The sequence below is a fragment of the Mangifera indica genome, chromosome 3 (genome assembly GCF_011075055.1).
Source record: "Mangifera indica cultivar Alphonso chromosome 3, CATAS_Mindica_2.1, whole genome shotgun sequence".
In the NCBI taxonomy this organism is placed as follows: domain Eukaryota; kingdom Viridiplantae; phylum Streptophyta; class Magnoliopsida; order Sapindales; family Anacardiaceae; genus Mangifera; species Mangifera indica.
Genome location: NC_058139.1, coordinates 21418468 through 21441323, shown reverse-complemented (window position 1 = coordinate 21441323; position 22856 = coordinate 21418468). Strand labels below are relative to the sequence as shown.

At 35.6% G+C, this 22856-nt stretch overlaps 3 protein-coding genes across 3 annotated transcripts; 1 reads left to right on the top strand and 2 right to left on the bottom strand.

Moving 5' to 3' along the window:
* Window positions 1-562: 562 nt before the first annotated feature.
* On the bottom strand, window positions 563-3287 carry LOC123210977. The gene is made up of 6 exons (XM_044629475.1): window positions 3105-3287; window positions 2857-3012; window positions 1555-1632; window positions 1340-1465; window positions 1132-1227; window positions 563-874 (listed from the first exon to the last, which is right to left on the bottom strand). Exons 1-6 carry the CDS (start codon window positions 3256-3258, stop codon window positions 807-809), a joined length of 678 nt encoding a protein of 225 aa, XP_044485410.1. The 5' UTR covers window positions 3259-3287; the 3' UTR covers window positions 563-806.
* Window positions 3288-12772: 9485 nt separating this feature from the next.
* LOC123210596 (E3 ubiquitin-protein ligase RNF181-like) lies at window positions 12773-14035 on the bottom strand. The gene is made up of 2 exons (XM_044629055.1): window positions 13654-14035; window positions 12773-13220 (listed from the first exon to the last, which is right to left on the bottom strand). The coding sequence occupies exons 1-2, from the start codon at window positions 13860-13862 to the stop codon at window positions 12938-12940; spliced, it is 492 nt and encodes a 163-aa protein (XP_044484990.1). The 5' UTR covers window positions 13863-14035; the 3' UTR covers window positions 12773-12937.
* Window positions 14036-19125: 5090 nt separating this feature from the next.
* LOC123210892 (protein IQ-DOMAIN 19-like) lies at window positions 19126-21507 on the top strand. Its single transcript, XM_044629383.1, has 3 exons — window positions 19126-19941; window positions 20017-20253; window positions 20337-21507. Exons 1-3 carry the CDS (start codon window positions 19528-19530, stop codon window positions 21027-21029), a joined length of 1344 nt encoding a protein of 447 aa, XP_044485318.1. The 5' UTR covers window positions 19126-19527; the 3' UTR covers window positions 21030-21507.
* The last annotated feature ends 1349 nt before the right edge of the window (window positions 21508-22856 follow it).

Here is a 22856-nt window from a genome sequence, read left to right as displayed (position 1 = left end):
GTGTAATTGAGCCTAATATGCCCAGGAATTGGCTTAAATAGTGAAAGATCAAGTATCATTTGCAAACATCTAAGGTTCGATTGATCCTAGTGTGATGTATCACAATAAAGTTTACTTTTGATTTTTCAGGCCATGGTTATGAGTCTAGGAGACTTTAGGCCCCCGAGCCTTACTGTAAGAGTTTCCCAGGTTAACAAAAAAAATATTGAGCCAAATAGTGCTTGATTTGATTCCCTAGAGAGGAGCTCAAACTCGAGCTTAAAACTTACACCCCTAGTCAAGCACCACATGAACTTGTGCAAAAAAATGAAGGCTTATCTTTAGTTCGGCTGCAAGTAGCCTGTGCTTTACTAGTCCATGAAATATCAATTCAAACATGGCAACTGCAAATATTCCCACAAAATGTTGGCACTTCCATTAGAAGACCTCAAACAATATTTCAGAGACAGCGTCCTTCACACAATCAGCCACAATCAAAGATGCGATAAAAAGCCGATTGAAAGTCCGATAAAGGTTGATACTTAATAGCAAATACTGGGAAACTTAAGACTGATAAAGGGTATCCATAGGAAGAGCAATGTATAAAACAAAGACTTTATTTGTACAAAACCAAATGCTAGCTACAAAAATAATTACTTTAATGTGCACATGTAGAGTTTATTCATATATAACCCAGAAATTCGCGTATAAGAAGCTGCACATCGACCTACCGTATGCATACAGGACATCTACATAATGATAAGGTTTCATATAATCCACTGACCATGGTACCGGAAACGTCAAGCATCCACTTGTACTAGTTTCCTCTACGGCATAACCAGGAACAACATAGAAAGTGCCAACAGATAAAAAGTCCCAGGGACATTTGAGCTGGCTGCAAAAGAACCAGGCATAACAGGAAACATTTGAGCATCAGATTTTTGCATTGATTCGAAGAAACTTGGAGTGTTATATTTTAATTGAACTGGAGAAAAAACACACTTCGCGCAAGAAAAATTTTCTTCTTCCATGAGTTTTTGTGTCAAAGACAGTTATGTTAGTCGAATTTACGCAAGTTTTCGAAAAACAGATCACAAGTTTCTCATTGGAATGGAAGGGGAAGGCCATGCAATTATGAATTTTCAGTTTTACCTTGATTCTTACTGTCTTCAGCTGTTATAGCAACAGGTGATGGAGATTGATTTGGCGTTGAAATCCCAAGAATTGTGCAATCCACTCCTATAGCACCTTAAATCAAGAACCAGATTCACTAATAAGTCATTTTTCAGAGATAGAACTCGATCAGTACATAACAAAACAATTTGACTTGAAGTGTGTCTAAATTTATGTGTTGTCTTACATTCTTGGTAGCATGGAAACGCAGACACATTAAGAAGATTGTGACCACCAGTGTTGCATTCACAAGTGTAATTGAACATTGATGTGGCATTGCAGAAGCCGGCTCCACAAGTAGTCCACTGGCAGACTAGATGATCAAAACTCAATGAATTAGCACCGTGACAGTCACCAACCGGTGATGTAAAAGACTAATAGCGAAAAGGTAATGGTCCTTACTGTCAAAGGTTGCCAGGTTAGTGGATGATTTCTGTTGAGAAGGAGAAGGTGCCGCTATGCAACTGTAATTCAGGGTACCTAGAAAGCCAAATTATCAGCATTGACAAATTCAAAACCATAATTGGTAAACAGAAATCAGAATGGCAATTGATGTTATGATAAGTCGAATTATGCAGCACGAAAAAATATAAAAAATATAAATATAATCTTTAACTTGGATGCAAGTATCCTTATTCGAAATGAAAGCCTGGTCGGTCGGATTCACCTTTCCTTGTCAGATCAATCAACAAAATGAGAAATGGGGAGGGGATAAGAAAGTGAGAAAGAGGGAGGAGAACCATAAGACGTTCCCTCCTTAAGGTAAAGTGCAACAGTAAGCTCATTACGGATATGGAATCCGATGTAGCTGAATGGCTTATTCAGCTGTATGGGGGAACTGGAATGAAAAGGAGATGATCGGCTGATTAAAAAAGGAATAACAATATTATCATATACTTTTCTTATAGGAGAGAATGATAAATTGCAAACAGGGGTGACAATTCAGCCCTCAAACCCAGGTCCTGGCTTGCTCCTCCCCAAAAGGGGATGAGATTCCCTGATAGGAATTAGGATAGAGATGGGGACAAATGAGGATTGTTAAAATCTCTACCGTCGAAGATGAGATGAGACGGGATGGAGGTAGATATATACCCAGCCTGTCCCCTCTCAAGTTCATCCCTTCCTCCACGTATCCTCTAACCCCTCAAATGATGAATTAACTTTAAAGGTTTTAAATTATTACAAATATACTCAGGCACCTAATACATATTCCGTTGTTTTTTCCCATGGGGATAAGAAGGGAAGAGAAAATTTTCCCATTGTTTGAGGATGGGGATTCCAGGTCATCTCTGTGTATCAAGAATGGGGCGGGGATGAAAAGGTCTCCCATGCAAAGATGGGGATAAAGGTTTTTGGTCCTGCCCCGCCCAGATGGCATCCCTAATTGCAAGTATGTGCTTTTCCCGCCCAAGATATTGGCATTGCCAACTTCAAACTTGTGTCTTCTATCAGCAAAGAATCTAGTCCACCAATTGATAGCGATATATTAATCTGTAATCTCTCGACATTAATTGAAATCTTTATACAGTCATAAACCAGATTGAACAGTATCAAACTTCAGATGTTTCAGAATCTTTACAAACAAACATTGCCAACACATAACAAATTTATATTTTCCTGGAGTAGAGATTAATAAATGAAAACACAGGAATAGCTTAATGTTGAACATGTCTATCTAGAGAGAGATGTTCTGAGAGTGCTCACAGTTAGGAATTACGCAAGGAAGAAACTTGTACTGATTACTGTCACCCGAAATGGTCTGCGTCCACCCAGGATCACACACACATTCATAAAACAAAGTGCTATTCAAAGAAGGCTGGCACTCTCCGTGCCCACATTCCACTTCTTGGCACAAAATATCTGCACACGAAAAATCAAAACAAGCTTCAAAATAAAGACTGACCCAGGTGCTAAAAAGTCTCAAAAATCAACAAAGATGGCAAGAAACATACCCAAGGCAGGCGCAAGAGCAGGAGCCAAGTAATCAGATGTAGTTGCCGGAGGTTGCAGAGCAACAAGGAGAGCAAGAAGAGCAATGACATTAACAGAAGCCATCAATATTTTTTCTTGTGTATAACGAAGCAGAGGCCAAAGAGAGGGAGACATTTATGGAGCTTGGAACCCACTTGACTTTTTGGATGGAGTTTGAAAATCTAAGATCTTCCATAACTATGATTTCGTGTATGGACTAAACGGTGTAAAAATTCAATACGTGTCTGGCCTGAACAATGGGAGCTTACTTAAAGTGGGGAAAGTTAGGAGTTGGGATTCGGCTAGGGTCTATTGAGCAATCATTCTTTAACACGTTGTTACTTGGTTCACATGAACACATATTAATCTTGAGTAACACACTAATTTAATGTGTTAGTACATGATAAATCTATATTTGAAACCAAAGAAAAAATAAATAATGGCATTGACAAATTTTGAGAATACTAATCTCACAATCCATATGAGTTTACTAGAAAACGTTTATATATATATATATATATATATATATATATATATATATATATATATATATATATATATATATATATATTTAAGTACAAATGGAGAGTGTAAGGTTAGTCTCTGGGAGAGAGAGAGAGAACCAGTTAGTTAAAACTTACATAATCTATAAAATAGTAAGGAACTTATGTAAAGTCCAACGACCTCACTTTCTTGCAAAATAATCTTCTGCACCCGAGCCAATTCAATGCATTATTCAGCACAGTACAAATCTAATTATAAACTGTTTAAAGTTTGGTTCTTGGGGAAGTTTTTGGATTCAACTGGGTGGTTTTCTATAGAGTTGGGTCGAGTTTTCTTCTGCCATCCTGCTTTAATGAGTTTTCATTCTAAACTTTCGGCTACCAAATACAGATAAAAGATGTGGTCACTGTTGCTCATTATCAGCCAACAAAAGTAAAGATGCTAACCGTATCATAACTACGAATTTGACTTTCATCAAGACTGCAAGAAGTTTCTTTATTTTTTTGGTTATTTTACTTTCATCTATCTAGTAAGCACAGAAACAAACCCGTTTCTGCCTTTCCGTCTCAAAAACTCTTTGAAAGTTTTACAAAATGTTTCAGGATGTTTTAGAATTTTTTTAAAATTTCCGAATGGGTTTCAAGAGACAAATGTTTCTTTTCAAAGAAATGGATTTCACAATTTTTTTACGTTTTCTAACTATAACTGTTCTTAAATCTCACACTGGATTCATCTTTTTTTCCTACTCTCTAGCATATTACTTGTCTCTTTACGGGCATGTTATATAGATTGGTGTGTGTTGTTGCGTCCTTCTTTACTATCTACATGTGCTTAATGCAAAAATAATTTATAATGTGTCCTATGATTTTATTTTATTGTATTTTTCTCATTCATTCTTTTTTCATTATTTATTTTCATACTATCATGATTGTTGTCATTACTACTATTACTATTATTGGTTTTGCCTTTTGCCTAATAGAAAGCGTTTGTTGTTTGCAATTCTTCAAGATTTTGAAGAAAAACAAAATACAGGTTTATGTACATTTTGTTATAAAATTTGGTATTTATAAAATAAATTTTATATTTTTTTATATTTATAAGTTTTTTCGCGTTTCTGTTTTCTGTATTTTTTAGAATCTGATCCCTTATATAAGGAGAGAACAAGAATTCGGCAATAGGGGCAATGACGATGGTCTGTGAGCCAAGGAAGAAGGCAATCTGAATGGTACTTGTGGGAACATGAGAGGTCCATTACTGCATGTTCTGCTTGAAATTCTTCTAAACAAACTGAACAAATATTCCTTTCTGATTTACTTCTTCTGAGTCTGAAGTTCCAGTGCTTCCCCAGGAGTTTTTTCGCCAATGGAGAATCCTTTGTGTGCACTTTAAGGTCGCGGCCATGGCCAATATCTGATTGCATTTCCCTTAACCTGTGAATTATAAAGTCTGTCAGTAGCTAGCCATAGCCATGAATTGTAAAATTTGCACACGTAAAAGAAGATGAGCAATGCTATACGCACTGGGTTTGAATGTTTATATGATAATACATTATTTATAATTTTATCAAAAGAAAATAACCGAAGAAAAAGGAAAATAAAGCTTGCTTTTAAACAAGAACATAATTTTTCTTGAAACCTCCATATTGACATTAGCATACAAATTGGCACTTGACTACATAAAAGTTTGGTTTTGTATAGGCCAAAAGACTATTCTCCACCCGAAGTTTGATAGAATGATAAATTTTTATTCTTTAAATTTTGAAAAATTATATTCTTATATTATCTGTTATACGTTTTTATTAATGAATTTCGTGAAATAAAAGGACAAAAATATCATTTTACATATGTTTTTCTATTTTTTTTTTAACATTTATTCTTTTCATTTTCTCTTTCTCTTTCTTTTTCTATTTTTAATTTTTCTTCTTTATTTTTTTTTAATAATCTCCTTTCAAAAGTTTGATATGAATTGTAATTTAAAAGAAAATTAAAGACGGTTATAACATTTTAAAGGTATTTATAATTTTAAAAAAGTTTTGAATGTTTTCAAAATATTCTAAGAGTTTAAATGATAAAATTTTAAATTGTATATAATATATACTGATAATTTGATATTTATATTAAATGTTAATGATAGTTTTGTAATTTATATAAAAAGGGAGGGTAATCAATTTAAAAAATCGGAACAAAAATTTATTAACAAAAATAAATGAACCAAAATTTTGCTTTTAAAAACTTAGAAGTTCAAAAATTTCTCATTTTATCAAAAACCTTACTTTGAAAATATTTACATGGAAGGTTGGTTTGTAACAAACTTAAACCTAAGGTTGGATTCGAACCGAATTGAGCTTGAGTTCGGCTAAGTTTACATATACCTGAACTCGTGAAAACCAAACTCGAATTCAGTTCGATTTGCTTTTTGTTATTAAAACGACATCGTTTTAATACATATTGGTCAAAATGATATCATTTTATATAAAAAATTTTAATTGAAAAGTTTAAAGAGTAACTTAAACTCGAGCTCGAGCTCGTATAGGGCTGACTCATTTCAGACTCGTTCAAATCGAACTCGAGCTCTAACGGACTCGATTCGAGTCTAACCCTACTTAAACCCATACCTCATTAATTAAGATAATGTATGTGCCACCAAGTTAAGTGTATTTTTATGATCAATAAAATATACATATGTATTTTTAATATATAATTTAAATATATATAAAATATAGTATCATTTGTGTACATAAATTTTGTATAAAAAATAATTCCAACTATTTATATAGCGATTAATAATGTAAAATTGGATCGGGTCATCACCAAGTCAAAGGCCGATAAGGCCTTCAAGGGATTCAACCTTAAATAACAATACGATAATCTAAGGAACATGTTAAATGTGATATTGTTAAATATTAGATGATTGAGTATCAATTTCTTTTGATTCATTAATTTATGATGCATACAAAATTCCTGGAGGATAAAGAATAGAAAGAACAAACCTGGGAGCAGGATACAAGTAGCCCAGCCTTTTCTCCAAGCGCTGGCGAGCTCTAAGCGTTGTTTCTGTTGACGTGAGCTGTCAAACTGGAGAAATTACAGGATAAATCTTTTATGTAAATCTCTTGATTGATAATCCCTTGATTCAAGGGTCAAGCCTTATCATAGCCATAGTTTATGTATAGCCAAAAATAGACTAGAACCTGTATATATATGTGTACTAATTCTCTGTAAAAAGAGGGGTGAAGATATATATTAAAAAGTAAGGTATTTCTTCTACAAAATTTGTCATGGTATCAGAGCATACTGGTCCTTGACATACTTACCTACCTTTCTTTCAATAACCATGTCAGATTCAGAAACCTCAGATCCTTCTAGGGAACAACAACCCAACTCTACCCTTACCGAATTGACTACCAAAATGGCTGAAATCTTGAACAAACAGATCCCAACCACAGAAACTTTCGCTGCTCATATTGGCATTAAGTTAGATGGCACCAACTATGCTCTTTGGTCCCAAGTTGTTGAGATGTACATCTCAGACAAAGACAAATTGGGATATATTAATGGCGATCTTCCTCCGCCTCCTCAGACTGATCCATCCTTTCGAAAATGGCGCACAGACAATGCCATTGTTAAAGGCTGGTTAATTAACTCTATGGACGTATCTTTGATCAGTAACTTTATCCGATTTCTTACAGCAAAGATGGTGTGGGATTTTATTGCGACTACTTACTTTGATGGTAGCGATACCACTCAAGTATATGATCTTCGACGTCGTGTGACCCGCTTGCAACAATTTAGAGGTTCTCTTGAGAAATATTATAATGACCTTCAAGGTTTGTGGCGTGAGATCGATTTTCAGCGTCCAAATCCAATGAAATGTGCTATAGATATTCAACGTTATAATGACCTTCTTCAAGAAGAGAGAGTGTATATTTTTTTTGATGGCCTTGATGACCGACTTGACAAAATCTGAGCTGATGTACTACAAACACGACCTTTTCCTACAGTAGAACAGGCGTATGCATAGGTTCGCCGAGAATTTATTAGACAAATGGTCATGATCATTGGTAACAATAATGAAACTCCAGGGGCTGTTCTGGTCTCTAAGAGTAGTAAGTCTGGACAATCTACTTCATCCTCTACAGGCTCTCTTTCTTTGAGTAATAGAAAATCTAGTATGACCTCCAAGTCACGGATCACTTCTGATGGAACCAAGTGTTCTCATTGCGGTAATTCAAAGCATACCCGTGAGAATTGCTTTAAACTACATGACTATCCAGATTGGTGGCATGAACTCCAGACTCGAAAACGTTATGATAAGGCTGAAACTGAGGGTAAGGCTGTCGTGGTGACAACAGAGCCCCAACTCTCTTTCACACCACTTGTTGAATCATCACAAGGAGATGTACTTATTTCAGATTCAGGTAACAATCTTTCAGATAAAGCTATTGATAGCAATGATTGGATACTTGACTCGAAAGCCACCGACCATATGACCTATGATGCCACTGATTTTTCAACAACTTCACCACCAAGACGTACTACAATTGCTAATGCCAATGGGGTTATATCTTCTGTCACAGGAGCAGGCACTGTGATTTTGTCACCTGCAATATCATTACATAACACTTTACTCGTTCCTTCTCTCACTCATAAATTATTATCTGTTAGCCAAATGTCTACTAATCTAAATTGTGTTGCACTCATCTATCCTATCTTTTTCCTTCTTCAGGATATTCTCACCAAGGAGATAATTGGGCGTGGTACTAGGAGGGGGGGCTTTACTACATGGATGATATTAGTATGGGTCGAACACATCATGTACATCATCAAAAGAACACCAAAGAACAGCAGATTTGGTTATGGCATCGTCGGTTGGGACACCCATCTTTTGGTTACATGAAACATCTATTTCTTGATTTATTTACAAATATTCAGCCTTGTAATTTTCAATGTGACACCTGCATTTTAGCCAAGAGTCATAGAACTATCTATCCTTTAAGTATGAATAAAAGTAAAGTTCCATTTGCTTTAATTCATTCTGATGTGTGGGGACCTTCTCTGGTGACTACAGTATCTGGTTTTCGTTGGTTTGTAATTTTTGTTGATGATTGTACACGCATGACATGGTTGTATCTACTGAAACATAAAGATGAAGTGTTGACTGTATTTCAAGCTTTCCATGTAATGATCCAGACTCAATTCTTAGCTAAAATTCAGATTCTCAGATCTGATAATGGTGGGGAATATATGAATCAATGGTTCCGGGAGTATTTTCATCTTCATGGATTACTTCATGAGACCTCATGTTCGTAGACCTCTCAGCAGAATGGCATTGCTGAGAGAAAGAATCGACACATACTCGAAACAGCTCGTGCTCTGTTACTTGGAGCACATGTACCTAACAGACATTGGGTCGATACCGTTGCTACTACTGTACACCTCCTCAACCGAATGCCATCTCAAGTCTTAAATTTTAAGACACCATTACAAGCTCTCTCCTCACATGTATCTCTGTCATCCGTGTTGACGATTCCAACTCGCACCTTTGGATGTATAACATTTGTACATCTGCATAAAAATCAATGCACAAAACTTGATCCATGTGCCATTCGATGCTTATTCTTAGGATATGTTGTACATCAAAAAAGATACCGATGTTATGATCCTGCCACCAAACGCACCTATGTTACAATGGATGTTACTTTTTTAGAATCTGAAACTTTTTATTCTTCTTCTGCATCTAATTCTTCCCTTCAATGGAAAATTCAAGGTGAAGAACAAAATTGGTCTCTATTCGAATGGTTGGATAATACGTCTACAGAATTGGTAGACAATACAGAGCATTCTTTAACAGAACCAGTGGTAAATGAGGTACCCTCTCCAACTGATATAGCTCCAACATAGACATCTACAACACCACTTCCAACTGAAATAGAGACCTCAACCCCCTCAGTACCTGAAGACCCTTCTCCTGAGAATATTCGTAAGGTACACTCTTCTACTCAACCTTCAAACTCTAATGACATGAATGCTTCTGCTGGTTACACTTTACCTTTCAGGCATAATCGTGGAAAACCACTAAATAGATATTCTCCAGATATTAAGGATCAAAGGTCACAATATCCAATTGCCAATTATGTCTCAACAAAAAGGCTCTCTAAGCCCCTCAGAACTTTTGTACAGGAGTTGTCCTCGAATCATGTTCCTACTAGTGTTCAAGAAGCTTTGACATATCCAAAATGGACTCAAGCCATAAATGAAGAAATGAAGGCACTGGTAAAGAACAAAACATGGACTCTTGTTAGCTTGCCTGAAGGGAAAAGAACAGTAGGGTGTAAATGGGTATTTTCCATTAAATACAAGGTGGATGGGTCGATCGAGAGATACAAAGCGAGGTTAGTCGCGAAAGGTTACACACAGACATATGGTGTAGATTATTGAGAGACCTTCTCATCAGTAGCCAAATTAAATACGATAAGAGTTTTATTATCTCTTACAGCGAACCTTGATTGGCCATTACACCAGCTCGATGTAAAGAATACCTTCCTCCATGGTGATCTTGAAGAAGAAGTGTACATGGACATCCCACAGGGTTATACATCGAATTCCAAAAACAAAGTTGTGTGTAAACTTCAGCGAGCACTGTATGGACTGAAACAATCACCACGGGCATGGTTTGGGCGATTTAGTTTGGCAATGAAAAAATATGGCTTTCAACAGAGCAATTCAGACCACACACTATTTTTGAAGCACCAACGAGGAAAGGTAATAGCCTTGATAATCTATGTAGATGACATGATTATCACAGGAAATGACCCATACGAGATAGCAACACTTCAAAAGCAATTGGCAACTGAGTTTGAAATGAAGAATTTAGGGGGGCTCAAATATTTTCTAGGAATTGAAGTTGCTAGATCAGGACAAGGTATATTTCTATTTCAACGAAAATATACCTTAGATTCATTATCTGAAGTGGGATTATTGGAGTGTAAGCCGACAGACACATCAATTATTCAAAACCATAAACTTGAAGAATATCCAGACCAAGTACCTACTGATAAAGAGAAATACCAAAGGCTGGTTGGTAAACTTATTTATCTCTCACATACTCGTCCAGATATCGCTTATGCTGTAAGCGTAGTGAGTCAATTCATGCATGGCCCGAGCGAAGATCATATGAATGTTGTAATTCGAATTCTTCGATACTTGAAGTCCTCACCTGGAAAAGGACTTATGTTTTCAAAAAATAATCACCTAAAGATTGAAGGCTACACAGACGCAGATTGGGCAGGGAATATCACAGATAGAAAATCCACCTCAAGGTACTTTACATTTGTTGGTGGAAATCTTGTGACATGGAGAAGTAAAAAACAAAAAGTGGTGGCATTATCAAGTGCTGAAGCTGAGTTTCGGGGAATGGCTAAAGGTCTTTGTGAGCTCCTCTGGCTCAAAAGATTAATGACTGAAATTGGTTTTTCCCCAACCTCTGAGATGGATCTGATCTGTGACAACAAGGCTGCCATAGATATTTCTCATAATCCTGTCCAACATGATCGGACAAAACATGTGGAGGTAGATCGACATTTCATCAAACAAAATCTCGAAGATAAGATCATTCGATTTCCTTTTGTTAAATCTGAAGATCAGTTGGCAAATATACTTACAAAAGCTGTGTCTAGCAAAAATTTCTACAGCTCACTAGACAAGTTGGACATCCAAGATTTGTACGCACCAACGTGAGAGGGAGTGTTGACGTGAGCTGTCAAACTAGAGAAATTACAAGATAAATCTTTTATGTAAATCTCTTGATTGATAATCCCTTGATTCAAGGGTCAAGCCTTATCATAGCCATAGTTTATGTATAGCCAAAAATAGACTAGAACCTGTATATATATGTGTACTAATTCTCTGTAAAAAGAGGGGTGAAGATATATATTAAAAAGTAAGGTATTTCTTCTACAAAATTTGTCAGTTTCATCCAGGGGGCAAACAACAGGGACCCACGACTGATGCCACTCCCGTGGAGGGCTTATGGAGCGGCCGCAACCACCAGAGTCTTGACGGTGGTGGCTATGTGTTCTCCTCCTTGAAGGCACGCCTACCTGAGGTAACATTCTAGCCATCTATCAAAACACTCTCAGAAAATTCAACAAAACCCAATTTACTCTTTCACTTGAGCAGCTTAATGGGTACTGGGCAAGTCCGACTGATCTGGTGAAAGCTCTTGAAGAAGTTGCTGAGAAAGGGGCGAAGGATAAGACAGTTATTCTGTGACGACTCTGATTGCTTTAAACCAAGCGTGAAAATGCCCAAAGGTCAAGAGGAAGATTCTGGGAAGTTTAGGTGTCTTAGATTTCCAACTAACTAATTCTATTTGGATTTGCCTTGGGGTTAGATTTGAACTGAGTTGGCTCAAGTTTGACTATCAACATATTTTCAAATAAATCTGAAATGAGTTTGACATAGATGAATTCAAGTTCGAGCTCAATATTAAAAATATTTAACCTATCAAATTTGTGATTTTGAAAAAAATTAATTAAAATAAATTAAAATAACATCGTTTTATCTAATACACATTAAAACAACATTGTTTTAATGTATTTTGATTTAATTACAGCACCCAGCCAAGCTTAGTTTAAGTTTTACTCCCTTCAAGCTAAGTTGAGTTTGAATTGATTAAGGAGAGCTCATCAAATTCGAACTCACCTCTTTCAAACTAGAGTTAGCTTAAGTTCAAATTTGACTTAATTTAAATCCATCTCTAAAGAGAATTAAGTTGAAAAAAAGATCAACTTAGCTCGAATATATAATGATCATCTTGAGAATTAATTTAATTCACTGGATTGACGATGAGTTTGTTAGACAAACCCTTGAAAACGAGAAAGGATCATTAGAGATTAAAAAAAATGTAGAATCACTAGAAGAAAGAGAAAAAAGGTCATCCTAGATGGAAGATTTAGTTTTTTGACTCTACCGGGCGGTTTTGTATAGAGTTGGGTTGAGCATTCTTCTTCCATCTTGTATTAATGAGTTTTATTCTACAATTTCGGCTACTAAGCACAGATAAAAGATGTGGTCACTGTTGCTCACTCTCAGGCAACAAAAGTCAAGAAACAAGCTATATCATAGCTACGAATTCGACTTTCATCTAGACTGCAAGAAGTTTCTAACTTCATTATTTTTATTGATAAAACTATCTAGATCCACTTTAAATATACATCAAACGTATATTTATTTGTGCATTGAAAGTGAAAAAAGTGGATATGTATAACGTTAAGCTATTTTTATTTTAATCTATATTCAGATCCCTTGTATCAGGAGTGAATAGGGATTCGGCAATAGGGGCAATGAGGGTGGTCTGCAAGCCAAGGAAGAAGGCAATCTGAATGGTACTTGTGGGAACATGAGAGGTCCATTACTGCTTGCTCTGCTTGAAATTCCTCTAAACAAACTGAACAAATATTCCTTTCTGATTTACTTCTGCTGAGTCTGAAGTTCCAGTGCTTCGCCAGGAGTTTCTTCGCCGACCGGGGGGATTCCTTTGTGTGTTCTTTAAGGTCGAGGCTACGATCAATATTTGATTGCACCTCCATTGACCTGCATGTTGAATTATAAATAAAGTCTGTCAGTATCAGGTAAAGGCGATGAATTGTAAATTCTGAGCATACAAAAGAAGATGAACAATGTTATGCACGCTCAGTTTTAATTACTTAATTAGATAAGAAATACCAAAAAAGTCATTTGATTTTTTCCAATAAAGATGATCTCTGATTCTTAAGCTTTCATGAAGGTAGAAAGAACTACCACATGGCAGTTTGGTTTTGTACTGAGACTCAAACCTAATATCTCACCCAATTACATATATATCATTATCACCCAATCATATATATATATATATATCATTATTTACACATAAAATTATACATAAAAATTATGTATTACAGACATTATAATTTGGTATAATATCTGTGATTCATTAATATGTAATGCATAAAAAATATATAAAGGATAGAGAACAGAAGAAGCAAACCTGGAAGAAGGATTCAAGTAGCCCAGCCTTTTCTCCAGGCGCTGGCGAGCTCTAAGCGTTGTTTCATCCAGGGTGCAAACAACCGGGGCCGACGGCGCACGCCACTCCCATGGAGGGCTTCCAGAGCGGCTGAAACCAGACTCTTGACGGTGGTGGCTATGTATTCTCCTCCTTGGAGGCACGCCCACCCCAGGTAACATTCCGGCCATCTTCTCTGTATCAAGACACTCTCAGAAGATTCAAAACAACCCAATTTACAGTTTCTCTTGAACAGATTAATGGGTAATGGGCATGCCCAACTGATATGGTAAAATAGTCTCCAATATCTGCATTTGCCGTTCAAGTTTCTTATTTCGGGAATTTCTGTAATTTCCTGGCTCCTTCCTGTGAATGTATTAAAGCTATTGAAGAAGCTGCTGAGAAAGGGACCAAGGGAAAGACACTTATGACGTGGCGACTCTGATTGCCTTAAACCAAGCGTGAAAATGCCAAAAGGTCAAGAGGAAGCTTCTTCGAAGCTTAGGTGTCCTCTAATTTCATGGGCCGGACAGGGCCTGTTTCAACTACATTATTCCATGTGCAATTATGCTGTTTGCGAAGGCCTGAATTTGAGTCGAACTAGTTTGAATTTAATTGTCAACGTATTTCAAATGAGTCTACAATAAATTCGATTTAGATGAGTCCGAACTTAATCTTAAGATTGTTCAGGTTATCATATTCATGAGCATGAAAAAATTCAATTTATATTGATTAAAATAATACTATTTTGATTAATATATATTAAAATAATATTATTTCAGTTAATTTTAGTTTGGGTATAGTACACAATTGATCTCAACTTGAGCTTTTTCAACTCTTTTAAGCTAAGCTAAACTCGAGTTGACCCAAACTTGAGTTTAGTTTATTTAAATCCAATAAAAGAAATAACTTAACTTAAATTTAGAATGATCAATTCAAAATTAAGTTTGACTTAAATGTTTGACAATAAGTTTGTCAAAGAAAAAACCATAAAAATAGAAGTAAAAAGATTATTAGAGATGAAAAAATGAAGAAGAAAATTTACAAAGGAAGACGAAATTCGCTAAAGAAAATAAAACTATTAACAATTTTCTATTACCTTGATTAAAGTCGAACACCGATCTTAGCTAGGGCTGGAGTAAAGTCGAGCTGAGCTCGCCTCGCAGCCAACTCGGACTCTGCTCGGTTTTTTAATGGCCGGCTCGAGTTCGGTTCGAGCTCGACTCGGTTCGAGTTCGACTCATTTTCGACTCGTTTTTCATATCAAAACGATATCGTTTTGTATATATATGAATCAAAACGATGTCATTTTGTATAAAAAATTAAAAAAAAAACCGAGCCAGCTCGAGCTCGGCTCGTTTTGGGCTCGAACCGAGCCAAGCCGAGCTCGAGCTCGAGCTGGCTTGGCTCGAGTCCAGCCCTAATCTTAGCCTCAAATTGCATCCAACCCTAGCATGTAGAAAGATGTTTTATGATATTTTTAGAATAATTACTCTGTATAAAAAATTATGTGTTTCATGTGGCATTTGTGGCATCAATATTAAATTATTAATAGTTGTTTGCTAAGTTTTATATATATATATATATATAAAATTTATTTTCATATTATGCATTCATATATATTAAAAAAATACAATTATTTATGTTTTTAAATATTTATTCATCAGCCAAAGGAGTATTTTACCCCCAAGTTTAGTTGTATTCCCAAAGTCACATTCGTAAAGTTTAAAAAATCTAAAATCCTATTCATTGATCAAATGAGGTTAAAATTTTCTATTAGAAATAAGAATAAAATCGTCATTTTATTAGTAATATTAAAATATATATAATATATTACATTTTACCCTTCTAAGTTTTAAAAACTAACATTTAACCCATTCTAAAGTTTTTAAACTTCGAAAAGTCACATTTTTCCCCCCAAAACCTTAGAATTTTTTTCTTCCCCTCTGACCACTTTCTCTGATGATCTGGAAAGGACAACAACAAAGTCTTTTCATCGGCAAAGAGATCCAGATCTCTTCATCTCCGATGAAAAGATTTCAGATCTCTTCGTCTCCGATAAAAAGATTCAAGATCTCTTCGTTAACGAAGAGATCAGTTTCAAATTTCTTTATATGTGTGGATCAACAGTTTAGCGTGGAGAGGGAAGGTTGTCGGTGTTAGAAATAGTGACTGGAGAGATAAAGAAAAAATTTGGGAGGAAAATGTGACTTTTCAAAGTTAGAAAACTTTAGGTAAGACTGAAGTCGTTAATTTTAAAACTTTGGAAAGAAAATTTAATGAATTTTATATTTTTTAATATTATTAGTAAAATGATAATTTTACCTTGTCTCTAACAAAAAATTTTAACAGTAATTACGTTATAGGTGAGATTTCAGGTTTTTTAAACTTTATAAATATAATTTTGAAAACGCCCTAAACTTGAATAGGATATAGTCCTTTGGCCTTATTCATCTCTTCAATTTTTGCCGCATCAATTGGTAAGATTAGTAATTTTTTCAGTCTTAGATAGACACTTTTTACCCATCCGATGACACTATTTGGATCTAATCCACGCCTGCGTCTGCGCATCATCTTGACAAAATGTAGTTCATGAATGACATCTACGTACCGACAAGAAAAACACACAAGATCTTCAATTCTTACAATAATTCGCGCCTACAAATCTTGAGATGCATGCACAAAACTATTCCATTCAATAAGACATTCTCTCCCATACGTTGACGGTACTTTTTCGCTAATTTCAATAACCACCCTCGAGATTTTAAAAATTGAAGTTTGGGTATACCCATTAAAACCATCCTTTAATTTATTAAAAAAAAAAAAAAGTATAAAACCACCCGGGACTTGAGACCATCCAAAACAAATTAACAGTGCAAGTTTTAAAATGAAATTTTGCATTATTTATTTTCATTGTTAAAATTAGAATTTTGCACTACGAACGAGATGACCTCAACTTATAAACTCATCGACAATTTTTTATTGGAGTTATTTTCTCTTTTCTTTATCAACTTTTCATTTTATTTAATGTTACTTTTTATCATTTGAGTTAACTCAAACACATCATTTTATATATATTTGAACTCAAATAAAATTTTATTTAAACTCAACTTGGTGTAAATATGTTCTTAAATTAATTTTGAAGGTGTGATACCCTTAGACGAATCCCACATCGACAAAGCATATAAGAGATGTTAGATCTGTTTATATATCTTACATTGGTTAGTGGTGGGAGAATTTGACTAGTTAAATAGTCTGTGAGCTCCTTAACTGTTAAGATACGTTTTAGGTTATAAAACCCAGAAGCAAACCCATGATGGACTGTGTGTCCAAAGTGGACAATATCTTGACAGTGGGATGGGTTATTAGACCAAAGATGTTACAGAAGGGTGTCATCATCTTCTACTTAACAAAATTACGACATGGGTAAGTTGTCATGTATTTTTATGGTTTACCAATAAAGGCTGGAAAACAACCAAATTAGTGCCACAAGCAAAGGCCAATTGTGACCTAGCTCGCAACTATGTCCTGATCACCACTATATTGTCATAGGGGTAGGGATAGATTCGAATCGGTCTGATTCAAACTTAAATCTATATTTTTGAATTGAAACTCTAATTCAGTAGTTTGGCTCAAATTCGATGGTTTGTTGATGATTTTTTACCATAATTCTAATTTTTCTCCAATAATTATTCTTTTTCCCCTTCTTCATCAACTCTTCAATGTTATTGTTTACCATTCAAGTTGATACAAACTCATTGTTCCGAATTCAAGTCAAGCTCAAGCTCGTCCTTATTCGGGCATGACTTTGCTCAAATCCGCCATTGAACAGACATTTTTTAATTGATTTATAAAATGTTGGGGGCTGTTTTAGAATAATACATATTAACATAGCATTCCGTTGAAAATTTTCAAACCTTGAGGGTGGTATAAACTTAAACATTTTCTGAATAATAATATCATAAACATGTGAGCTGAATTATTGAGATGCCATTAATAGTACTGCTCTTAACGGAATGTTTTTTCTCTAAATTAAGATTGATTTGCAGGGGAAAACATAGATATGATCTTGGCTGACCCCTGTCTATTAGATCTATCTCTCAATTACTTATAATTAGGCGAATGATTTTACTGAGTGATTATCACACCCTTTGATGAGCCTATTTCTAGGGTTATAATATTAATGGCTCTACAAGAATACTTCTATAGAGTGTGTATAAAAATTAAGAGAAAGTGTTATAGAAAAGACAAGATAGGAATTGTTAGATTTTGTAAAAACTTTCCTAAACTAGCTTAGGATGAAATTTCTCTGATCATATGGAGAGTATAATTATTCTCTTTCCCCCCATTCTCTCAATAATTTTTTTGATTTAAAAGATACGGTCGTTACAATCATTGTAGTAGAAGTATATAACAATTGAGAGCTAATAAGATAAGAACTTATTGAATTTTATTGTGGGTAGATGACACGGACGGAATGTTAATTGAGAGGTTACATTTTGTAGACGAGTTATGTCTATCCACTAGTCAAAGGCACAAATTGTCACTTTGCATATGGTCACTTCTCGAATAGATGTTTTATCGCTGGAAAACTACTAATAGTTATATTTAAGACCAGACCACGTTTAACTGAAAATCAACACTGCTAGTAACTTTAACACACTTTACTCTCTTAATTGATCCATTCCTTAATAAATAAATTTGATTTGTGGTTTTTCTTTAGCCTCTCAATAATTGAACAAGGGGTTGATTTTGAACATGTGGATTTGAGGATAACAATATGATTTCTGTGAGAGTTTCCTTGTCTATCTTAGGATAGTGCTAATCTATAGTCCAATCCTAAATGTCAGATATTAGCTATACAAAGTTGTACATCCAATTTGCTCACTGATTGAAATCTGAATAAGGCTTCAACTGCTTTCTCAACTTGAAAGAGGAGATGGTTTTAGATGAATGTCATTTGAAACCAATTTTTGCCTTTTAGTTGATGATCAGTGTTCCTTTCTTACCATTGCCAATTTTTAAGCAAAAACAGCAAGCAATTTGCATTAATTAACCTGTCTCCCCAATAAATGGTTCCAATTCCACATGCCACTTCAAACTGGACCCAAGTTTTGTTACATTTTTGGAGATTGTAAGACACCAAGAGGTGAAAGCCCCTAGGACCTGAATCAATCACATTAAAATCTTGAGTTCAATTATTGACCCTACAACCAGTGCATCAAATAATCTTAATAATTCCTCTTGTTTGGATACTCATACTTTTGTCATTCAAACCATCTTTTAAGATAACTCCGAAATCTTTTACTAGTTCTAAATTCTTACCCCAAAGTGAGACCTCAAAGTGGACAGCATTTGTATCCTGGACAATTTTGTATTTCACAAGGATTCTACACGTTCAAGACCCATTTTCACATGGTTTCTGAACCCTTCCATTCCAAGTTAACCAAAAACAAAATCCCGTCTTGCAAAACAACTATATCAGAAATTAGGCTGACCTGTAAAGACAAAAATGGACAATTGAAGAAGTTACATCAAAAGCAAAGAATCTTTGCCCATCTATCATCCAGGATTTGGCAGGTCGCTTAAATATTCGAGTTTCCTTCTTGTTTATGTTCTCTCATCTCATGCTGGCCTTAATTTCCTGTTTTTACTACCTGGAATAATGGAACGGTAAAGATCAGGCTGCCAAAGAAGAGCACTTAATTCCTGATCTAATAAGACCTGACAATAGTAATGGTGATAGCTGCATATGGAACATAGACTGGGGAGATCTGCTATCAGTTGTATCTATCTTTCTCTCTGTTTTCTCCTGTGATAGAATAATTACAATAAGCTTTCCAGGATTTGATAGCGATGGGGAAGACAGGAAAATGGCTTAAAAGTTTCTTTGCAGGGAAGAAAGACAGAGAGAAGGGGAAATTTAGTCCTGCTGCCATTGAAAATCCAGCATCTCCAACTCCAATTTTACCTACAACTCCTAAAGAAAAAAGGAGATGGAGCTTCCGAAGATCTTCAGCCACAGCAGCAACTCCCAAGGACTTGAATTCAGAAGAACAAAGTGCCCCCGGTACGCCACCGGCTATGCAGGCTAGAATAGACAAAGAAGATGAGCAGAAGAAGCATGCTCTGGCTGTGGCCGCAGCAGCTGTGGCAGCTGCACAGGCAGCGGCTGCTGTGATCAGGCTAACAACTGCTGCTATTGGGCGATCCAGCGCAATTGAAGAGGCTGCTGCCATAAAGATTCAATCCATTTTCCGGGCTTATTTGGTTTGTAACTCTAGAATCCCGCATCTCCAAAACCCAAATGCTGCAAAAATTAAAATGTAATTGGTGTTGTTTCAGGCAAGAAAGGCACTGTCTGCATTAAAAGGATTAGTGAAGTTGCAGGCCTTGGTAAGAGGTCACCTGGTGAGAAAACAAGCCACAGCTACACTTAGGAGCATGCAGGCACTGCTGACAGTTCAGGCTCGAGCTCACGTGCAGAGAATCCGGATGGCCAAAGAAACAGATCAGATTAATCAGGGGCACTCAGTCCACAGAAAATCAACTAATGACAATTGTATGAGGCATACATATCCTGTAAGTTCTATTTCTCCTGCCCTTAAAATTATGCACCGAGATGGCAAATATTGTATCTGGGATCTGGTTTTTTGTACATGTAGGAGATTGATAGAGACATGGAAGAGAACATTAAGATAGTAGAGATTGATCATGGTGAATCAAGAGGAAGCTCAAAGAGCAGAAATGGCTACTCAAACCATCCACAAATTGAACAAACAGAACCCAGATATTTCACGCAAGATAATTGCCAGGTTTCTCCATTTCCATCAGCTCTGACTGACATGAGCCCCAGAGGCTGCAGTGGTCATTTTGAGGACTATTCTTTTAGAAAAATGCAAAGTAGTCCACAATACTATTCTGATACATCCAAAGCTGATCTATCAAGAGTTCCTTTTGCCTTCTCCAGGCCAGATTATACTGATTCTTTGGCCTATGAATGCCCATTGTTTCCCAATTACATGGCTAATACAGAATCTTCAAGAGCAAAAGCTCGCTCACAGAGTGCACCGAAGTCAAGGCCAGATTCATATGAGAGGCAACCAAGCCGGCGAAGGCCTTCCAAGGAAGGGAGAAATGTTCCAAGGGCTATTATGCGGATGCAAAGGTCATCTTCACATGTGGGCATGGCTGCTCAAAATTACCAATTTCCATGGTCAATTAAGCTTGACAGGTCCTCAGTCTCGCTTAAAGACAGTGAGTGTGGATCCACCAGCACAGTACTTACAAACACCAACTACTGCAGATCATTTGTTGCATATGATGTGAGTCCAAATATTATGAAATCAAAATTCTAAAATATGGACTAAAACAAAAAGAAAGTGAATATATGAATTCACTTAATATGTATTGGGTAGTCAAATGATATGTTATTATATGATTGAGTATCATCCAGTCACATAATAACATATTATCTAGATATCCAATTAGATACTCAAATATTAGTTTTTGTGGGTGCAGCCTGAATGAAACAAGTACTAACATGCTCACCAACTATGCAGACTTAATACAAATCATGGAAGCACCAAAAGGAAATGATCAAGAAAAATGAAGTTTTGATGCAGAAAACACTTTCAGTGTCAGTAAATGGAGCTTTGTATTGAAGAAAGTAGAAATGATCAGGAAAAGCGAAGTTGGTTTTTTTGTTAAATTATTATTATTTTTTTTTAAGTTTCTGCTTGATCAGGGTGTGATTGTTTCCATCATCAAATTGTATTCAGAGGTAAACTTCTTTGCTATATATGTCCAAACATAAACCACTTTGTTTTAAATCTACAAAAGTGATATCTTGTTTTGCAATTCAAGAATCAGACCCACCAGTTCCTTTATCAGATCTCTTTCTTCTCCCGTTTCCTTTGTTAAATGGTTATCCAGAGTAAATATAACTAAACAATTCCAAAGTAACATCTGTGATATCCTAGTCAAATCTTATATCAATAAAATATGAGAAAGATATTATCAAAACGCACTTTAGGTCAGGTTATTTGGACCAGTGTGTTACAACATTGATGCAAACTACTTTCCCATAAATTCAACTAGACCATAGTTTGGAAACGAAGTAAATGGACTTAAATTACAACCATGAGCCTACAAGGTCTACCTTACTTCGGTTACTTTATATAATAGACGAAACCAACAATTCAGGATTTCAAGGTCCAACTCGCACCATAATACATATTGCTTACACATATTGTTGACGTCTTCACACAAGAGTTCACTTCTTTGACAATTCTTTTTTCTTTGGTGATATTGTTTCTCAGCAAGCCAAACTTGATCTTAAACAAAATATTTTGGACTTAAACTGATCTTGAGTTGTAACATTGTAGTCCAAATAACTCGGTTCACGATATTATCTATTTCGGATAGTTTTGTTTTTGAATTTTACAAGATAAAACATATTTTTATAACTTAGAATGCTTATATATATCCAATATTTTTCTCATATTTGTACATACATGAAATTTGATTGGGGGCAAGTGAAACCCTACTGTAATGGTACGTCAATCAAAGATACGAACAAGTATAATATAAGAAAGTCGTGTAGGAAGAAGACATTCAAATTGTATATCTTATACAAAAATTGTACTGCTATTTATACTACAACAATCTACCTAATAAAGAAGATTTTTCTGCATAATTTTAGCAACAAATTGTTCAACATAATTACATAATATTTGCACATAATTAACTTTCTTGATTCTTGCATGATCAATCTCTTTGAGTCTTGCTATTCTGATTAACTTCGTTGATTCTTGCATTGCCAATCTCCTAAGTGAAACTGACGCGATTCATGGTCTTTGCTATAAATTGGGCTTAACATGTACTGTAGAAACAAATGGTTTGCTTGCTTTCTTCTTGGTGTTGGGTTTGGCTAGGCCTGCTTCACTAATGAAATTTTCAGAAAAATTGACATTCGACTGACATGCCTTCTTCTGAGCATGGAATCGGAGTCCTGTAATTTGTCTGGCTGGGCTTTCATTTACAGTTCACAATGCTATACACCCAAACCCAAATACTCTCATTCAACCCATCCCATTCAAATGAATCTCAATTTAACCACCCAACCCAAATTTACATTTCGAAACCCAACTATCCTCTAAACCCAACCCAACCCAACCCATCAT